This window comes from Ailuropoda melanoleuca, chromosome 3, assembly GCF_002007445.2.
Source record: "Ailuropoda melanoleuca isolate Jingjing chromosome 3, ASM200744v2, whole genome shotgun sequence".
Lineage (NCBI taxonomy): Eukaryota > Metazoa > Chordata > Mammalia > Carnivora > Ursidae > Ailuropoda > Ailuropoda melanoleuca.
Window position 1 is genome coordinate 52,886,165 of NC_048220.1, and position 7,717 is coordinate 52,893,881.

Consider the following 7,717-nt stretch of genomic DNA (forward strand, 5'->3'; position numbering starts at 1 on the left):
AAAAAAAAAAAAAAAAGTAAGAATGTCTTTTGTAGTTGTGGTAATCATTTATACATTTTAGAATAACAGCTCTCAAAAACTCCCTTGACTACCCTCCCCTACAATAAACTTTACAGAAGTGCACTAAGAGTGAAACTGGCTTTGTCATATTGTGTTAATAATATTGATACAGTATTTTTTAAACTGTTAAAAAGACAAGGTCACTGATATAAACAGATTTTTAGGGGAAGTAGGGCATCACTGCCTCAGCAGTTTATAGAAAGATGGCCATTACAAAGTCCTATAGATGACTCAAAAACACAAGCTTCATATTCCTCCTTTTTCGCTCTGCAGCCAATCAATGAACATTAACAAACAACTAAAAAGCAAATTTTTATCACAATTTAAAAGAAAGCAAGTTTCACAGTCTCTCCAGGGGATCAGATCATTCATCTTTATTTCCTATATCCACACTGTTTATATATCCACAGAATGGTGATGATGATAATAATAACAGCAGTTAACATAATTAAACATTTACTACCAATCAGGCTTTTGGGCCAAATGCTTTACATGATTACCTTATTTAATTCTCCTAACAACAATATGAGAAAGGTATTACCATTAGCCCATTTTTCAGCTAAGAAAACCATTGCTTTTAAAAGTTAAATAACTTGCCTACCGTTCCCATATGTAGTATGTATTAAGTGGAGCCTGGGATTCCATTTGCTTAACTCAAACTGCAACAATAAATAGCTATAGTAACTATTATACTGTTCTACTGTAATTGATCCAATGGCTCCCTACCACTTATTATATCAAAAAAATCCTTACAGAATAAGGTCCAATTCATTCATTTGTTCAGTGGAAAGACTTTTGTTGAGTATTTATTACGTGCCTTCATTTGTTCACTGGAAAGACTTAGTATTTATTATGTGCCACACTATACCAAGTCACAAAGATGTAGGTTCTGAGTGAAGCCACAAAATAAATGATCTCTGGATCAGTCATATGATTGATGTTATTTAAAAATAATCTCTAGGGGCCCCTGGGTGGTTCAGTAGGTTAAGCATCCAACTCTTGGTTTTGTCTCAGGTCATGATCTCAGGGTCGTGAGATCAAGCCCTGTGATGGACTCCACATTCGGCATGGAGTCTGCTTGAGACTCTCTCCCTTTCCCTCCACTCTCTCTCTAAAGCAAAAAAAAAAAAATTTTTAAGTCTCTCCTAAAAAAAAATAAAATGTAAATCAGCTCTATTTGGGCAAATAAAACACATCATTATAGGAAATGGAATGCTGGAATAAACAGATCACACATTCAAGCATTTATATTCTAAGGGTTGTGGGCTAGTTATTATTAACAAAATTTTCCAACCTTGCTCTACTACAGATTTTCAAAATTTTCTATCAAACAAAAAATGCAATGAAAACACAGAACACATTTACACAGATTCACACACACACAAACAGGTCAAAAGATCTTTCACTTCCACATTCAACTTAACAGAATAATATAGCTTCTGTTGGGAAAACCATGGTCATGAGTGGCCTTAGCTTTCTCCCTTTCCAGCTTGAAGAGACATCTGGTTGCCAGCTGTGTAGCTCCTAAAAGTCGCTGCTTGCCCAGTAGTTGGCAGAAGGTGGTGAAGAGCTGACCACCTGCAATCCATTTTGACACTGCCTTTGACCATTGTTTTGGAGAAATTAATATATTACAGAAATTCCAAAAGGAGTTGGCTAAATTTCAAGGTAGGAAGTTGGCCATTTTGGCTGAACTTACTTTAACTCAAATCAAAGGGGTATGATGTTGGAGAAGAAAAGATAAAAAAGCTACTAAAGCTTACAGGAAAATCTCAGGGCTATATCCTTCACCTCTTCCAGATACTGTCCACCATACTTCTGGCCATCTTTACTTTAAATATAAGAAGTACATAAACAACGAAAGCTACCAGGGAAATACTATATCTATGTCTATGCAAATATATGTCATTCCTATTTTTCACTTATATGTCAATATATTCAGTATATACACACAATGTGTGTCAATATAGTATATTATATACATTATATATGAATACATATTTAATAACATGGAAATTTTACTTAACTTTTATGTTGTTATTATGTCTGCTATACATGGTATATATATCATACACAATTGTATATCAGAGGTAAAGGTATATATTATACACAATTGTATATCAGACATAAAGGTATAAACATATTGGGGAAGATGCCACAGTTTGGGAAAGGTGCTTGCTTAAAAAAAAAAAATCAATACAATTTCCCCACTGATTCATGATGTAAAATTCTATAATCAAGGCTTGTAGATTTGTAATTATGGTATGTCAGCTACATTTAAACAAGAGTGTTAAAAGATTGTTAAAGTTAAACTAACACAATTGCAGTGTGAATTGTCCTAGTCTCATTCTAATCTACTGGTGTCACTTTCATTTAATCAGAGGAAAACTATGGGCCAATGTCAGTGCTATTTCCAATGCCCTAACATTCTTTGTTCATGCTGGATTTTAAACCATTACCAATCTAAAATGGTTATAAAAAGACATATTTAAGAAAGTATTTTTAATCAGTTAATTCACTCACCAGTGGGCTAGTTTAGCAAGCTTTATTGAAAATAAGTTGGCTTTAAAGTTATTAAATAAACTTTTATGTTAAATGTATGACAACATTGTTTTTGCAGAAGTATTTCTTGTATTTACCATAAATCTAGTAAAAAAAAATTTTATAAACACAAATCTTACTTGGGAATTTACGGTAGACATAGATCACTGAGCTAAAATACCACATCAGCATTTAAAACATCGAGCCTCTATCTTCTTCTACTTTAATGAAAGTTATTTTCTAAATCACTAATAATTTAAACTGATACAGAAAACTAGTCTGGCAAGGATTCATATTTACAGGACACAGTTAAGTTTTAATTTAAGTAAGGTACAACATTATCAATTGACAGTTGTATTATCTGCAAATAGCCTCCAAATAGATCACGGCACACTAAACAGTGCTACGTTAGCTAGTTACGGAAGAAGTACTAATACAAATCATCCTGGTTTGCCTGAGACTTTCCCAGTGTTAGCCAAGATTCTACATCTCATTCTACTCCTCAATTCCAGGTACACTGGGACAACTGCTACTACCAAGATACCAAAAAAAGGGAGGGGGAGGATTTTCAGTTATGCACTGGAGGAAACAAAAATTGGAGTGATATTTGGTAACTCCCTCCTAGGGCTGCTACATTAGCTGTGACGCAGTGACAGATACCAGTAGGTCTAGCAATCTGCCTGAAATGTGGATCTATAACTTCAAAAAGCACCTGCCAGACCCAAACCCACCAACTAACACATTAAATAATGAGTCACATGTGAACAAAGGCTGCTGCTTGAAAAAACTGCACACATCTCTCACAGCCATAATTAGCTCTGGAAAAACAATCCTGTTACTGGGAAGGGGATATTTAAGGAGTCCTTGAGAGGTTCAGTACCAAGTTAGCCTCATTGCTGTCCAACTCTTACAAGCATTTCCTAGTAACTGGACTCTTTCCTTGTTTCTAGGGTTCTAACCTCTCTCTTAAAATCTATCTCTAGCAATCAGATCCTTTCCCTTTGTTACCAGATGATAAAACAAACTTTCTTTAGGTCTAGAGTCATAGGCTTCTGTCTATTTCCGCAGGGCCTTACCTAAAGCTCTTGAAACTTTCTTCTACTTTCCTGTCTAATGTGGCTGCCATCACTGGACTGCCTTCACCATTTTGCCAACATGCGGAGACTCGCATCTTTCATTCATTGATCTCTCTGTTGCCAAATACCATCATCTACTTATTGCCTATTTCCATACTCTTATAACTTTCCACCTCACTGCTCAGACTTCACTAAAACTCACTACGGGGAACTTCTGGATCAATATTCTAGCAGATTGATTAGACGCTAAACTCTTAAGAATTCACCCTCCCTGGGACAGCCACCCAAACTGAACTCTAGGAGTAACAACTAGAATGTAATTCTAATGTCTCTCAACTCCTGGAGAGAAAAACTGAAGTAACTGGAGACAGGAATGACTTTAAATGTCTTCTTTCAAATAAAAGTTGGGACTTCTGAAGAGAAATGAGGCTATGGGAAATGAACACCTAGCTAGAAAAAAGGTGTTGAGAGCAGAAATTGGTTTTTAGACCATTGCTTTAAGAAACCACTGAACAGAAGCCTGTTCACAAAACCAAGAACATGTCTGAATCATGAAACTAATCAAGAAGTCTTTGAAACTAAATCTGGAGAGGAGAGAAATGCATACCTTGGAAGACCTTTTTATTATGAAAAATTTTAAACATATACAGAAAAGAACATAATCAAGCCCATGATGATTCTGCCCTAACAATTATTAATATGTTGCTGCTATATCTGCATTATCTACTTTTTTCTTTGCTAAAATTAAATGTAGAATTTTAAAAATAGGACACTAAGGTAAAAGATGGAAAGAGTTATAGTAAAATAATTTCCTGGCAAAAAGTAACAGAAGAGAGGGAACAATGTTTATGGATTTAGATGGTTGTCTACCAAGGTAAAGTACAAACAATGAACAGTTAAAATAGAAGTTTTAGGTTTTTTAAAGAACGTATCTCTTTTTAGAAAAAATAGGGAAGCTCTACACCAAAAATGTCATTAGAAAAACTATGAAAAAAAAATCTTTGGTAGACATTTCCAGTAATTTATAAGCAATCTGAGTAAATATGTAAATTTTAAGTAAACAGTAAATTATGAAGGGGTGTCACAAAAACGATAAATTTTTTGTACTGAAGTATGAAGAATCAAAAATAAAATTTGATAATGCTCTACCAGTGAAATAAATTGAAAACCAAACTTCATTTCCAAGCCATTTCCATATGCACCTGACAATTTTTGAAAGCCTAAAAACTTTGCTTATTAATTACTTACATGGGTATGTTTTCTCTAGAATATGTATTATAATCATATAACTACTGGCACTAATTTTATAAACTAGTGTAGATCATTAGGATGAAAAATGACAAGATCACACAGGTAATTAACGGAAAACTACCATTAGGAGTCATTTCTCAAGACTTTTGGCCTAAAGCCCTCCCCATGATACATACCCTGGTACTTCTGCCAAATAGATTTACTAAAATGACATAAACAAAATCTAGCAAAAGTGAACAACAGAATTCTAGGGTGAGGGATAGTGCAAATTATCTTTTCAAATATACATGTCAATTCCCCTATTTCACATATCTTTAAAAATACTCTTTTTTAGGAACATTGCAGCTTAAACAGTTGTAGATCAGAAACTTTGGTTCTTTTCTCTGTTCTGCCATCAACTAGCACAAGTTTAGTTTTTCTACTTTAACTTAATTAAACCTCAGCCTCTCATTTATAAAACAGATACATAAACAATACTATTAAGTTAACATTTACTAGCCACTTGCTATTTGCCACATACTGTGTTAAACAGCATAGCAGGCATTTCTTGCAACAACTTCCTGAGATGGCTACTGACTCCATTTTACAGACGAGGCAACTGAGGCACAGTGCAATGTAACGTATTCAACAACACAAAATAAATGGCAGAATCAAGATTTGAACCCAGACAGTCTCACTTGAGAAAAGGCTGTGCATTTAACTACTACTCATAGAATCTTCCTACGGCCGGTAACAATAAAGCTTCTAAGAAAGTACCGTGCAATCCTGTGCTACGCGTCTGAGGCAGTATCTTAAGTGAATTTATTCTTCCCCTTGCCTGTCCTTCCCCCGGTGGAAAAAACAAAGGGAGGAAAGGTGGGCAAAGAGGAAGAAGCCAGACGGCTAGGATTAGACATTTATTTCTACTGCAAAATAACCTGCTTCTTCTGGGGGCTGTTTATCTTTTCTCTGAGAATGTCTCATCAAAAAGTTTGATGTTCTTGGGTCTGAACCATAAGTCTACTAAGTACTGTAGTGTCTAACAGCACTCAGAATTATGGCCAATCACAGGACTGGCCTACACAGAATAGTTATTTAAACAGCATCCCACAGGCTCTGGGGCAAGCTAGGCCACAAAAGTTTGAGGAGTGTGCTGAAGTTCTTAGAGACTGGGAGTCCCGCCTGCCATGTTGGATCACAGAGCCCCAACAAGGCCTCATTTCTGATGAGGGCCGGGCTCTCGGCGTTCCCTAAACTTCAGAACCCGCTTGCGCGTTCACCTGAGGGCCGGTAAGGGACTGAATCCACTTCCCACCAGTCAAGTTGGGCAGGGGACCCGCGGAGCGCGCACACCGGAGGTACGACCCCAAACAGAGCCCTCTCCGGCTCCGGGCCACCGCCCCTCCACCTCCCCGGCCGCCGCTCCCCGGTCTCCCGCACCGCCGGCACCCGAGGGGTGGGGTCGCGGCGACCCTCGCCGCTCAACGGTTCGGTTCTTGAGGAGAAAGGCAGGGGGAGGGGCGTATCCCAGCCCGCGGGCTCAGGCACCTACGCGTCCCCGCGGCATCCCCGCCCGGCCCCGCCGGCCGCGGAGCCCCAGGTGAGGCCTGGGGTCCGGAGCCCGCTCTGGGCCTGCGCTCCGCCGGCCTCTCGGGCCGCCATAAGGCGAAGGAGAGGAGGCGCTGGCGTGTGCGCCGCTCGCGGCTCCTTACCGCTTCACCACACCGGTTTTGATCTTGATCTGCCTCACGCGAGGATCGGCCATGATCCCTCGAGCGCCGCGAGAAGGAGGAGTGGAGAGCTAGGGTAACCGTGGAGGAAGACCGCACGTAGGAGGCGGTAGTGTCAGCGTAGTGTCAGCGTAGTCTCCGCGGCCTCGCGCGCATGCGCAGACCCCGGCGCGGCCCTGGGGCCGGACCACACCGATGGGCGGGACCACACAGATGGGCGGGGTCGGGGGGGGTGTAGCTCTTCGCACCTTCTGTCTTCCGCCTCTATCCGCTTTCCCCCTCGTGGACCTGCCCTTGTCTCGCTCCGACAGTCTTCCTTTTAGTGTTTGAATTGCCTTTCTTTTAGTGTAGACACAAGTTACACTTTTCCCGGTCTCCACAGCCTGGGCGTTGTGGGAAACTTCAGTATCTTTCCCGGTAGATTGGTTTGGCCATGACATTGCTTTGCGAAATTATCTGCTTAGTGGACAGAATGACCTAAAAATTGTATTAAGGATATTTTCGGTGTCATTATCTGATGTCAAATGGGGCAAAGTAATGTATGTTTAATGAAATAAACTACTGTCATGCGCTCAGTCAAGAAAATCTTTACCCTCTACCTCGGACCTTTGCAAAACATGTTTGTAGACATGTAACTCAAAAAGGAAATCAGTCTAGGACTTATTCAAATAATCATAAACACTTGTTTATCTTAAATATTCAACTTTCGAAAATGTATGTGGCATACAAAAGCTTGGGCTTCTTGATCACACAAACCGACTGACTTTGGAGGTTCCACCATATAATAATTAGACAACACTGGGCACATGGGCCACTTAACCTCACTGCTGAGTCCATTGCCTTGTATGCAAAATGGAAATAATGCCCACTTTACAGAGTAGATATGAAAATTAAATCTCAGGGCCTGATGCACAGTAGATGCTCAACTTTTGACTCGTTTTATACTTTCAAACCACGTGTCTGTTGCATAAAATGAAGTGCACCTCAGTCAGCCTCTTCCTGATGGAGTCCCCCAAAGGATGCAGGGCAGAGCCTCCTTTATTTTCTTATTTCTTGGTATCATCCTTCAAATACATCTAC

At 39.4% G+C, this 7,717-nt stretch overlaps 1 protein-coding gene and 1 pseudogene across 2 annotated transcripts in view; one reads left to right on the forward strand and one right to left on the reverse strand.

Annotated features, from left to right (window-relative positions):
* LOC109489792 overlaps positions 1-6,407 on the forward strand; it is a 9,879-nt pseudogene extending 3,472 nt beyond the window's left edge.
* TBCA (tubulin folding cofactor A) overlaps positions 1-6,787 on the reverse strand; it is an 80,445-nt gene extending 73,658 nt beyond the window's left edge. The window contains exon 1 of one of the 2 annotated variants that reach the window (XM_034656408.1): positions 6,620-6,787. In XM_034656408.1, coding sequence (XP_034512299.1) covers positions 6,620-6,672 — 53 coding nt within the window. In that variant the 5' untranslated portion in view covers positions 6,673-6,787. The remainder of the gene's footprint in view (positions 1-6,619) is intronic. The other variant, XM_002920290.4, reaches the window with a different exon arrangement.
* Positions 6,788-7,717: the final 930 nt, after the last annotated feature.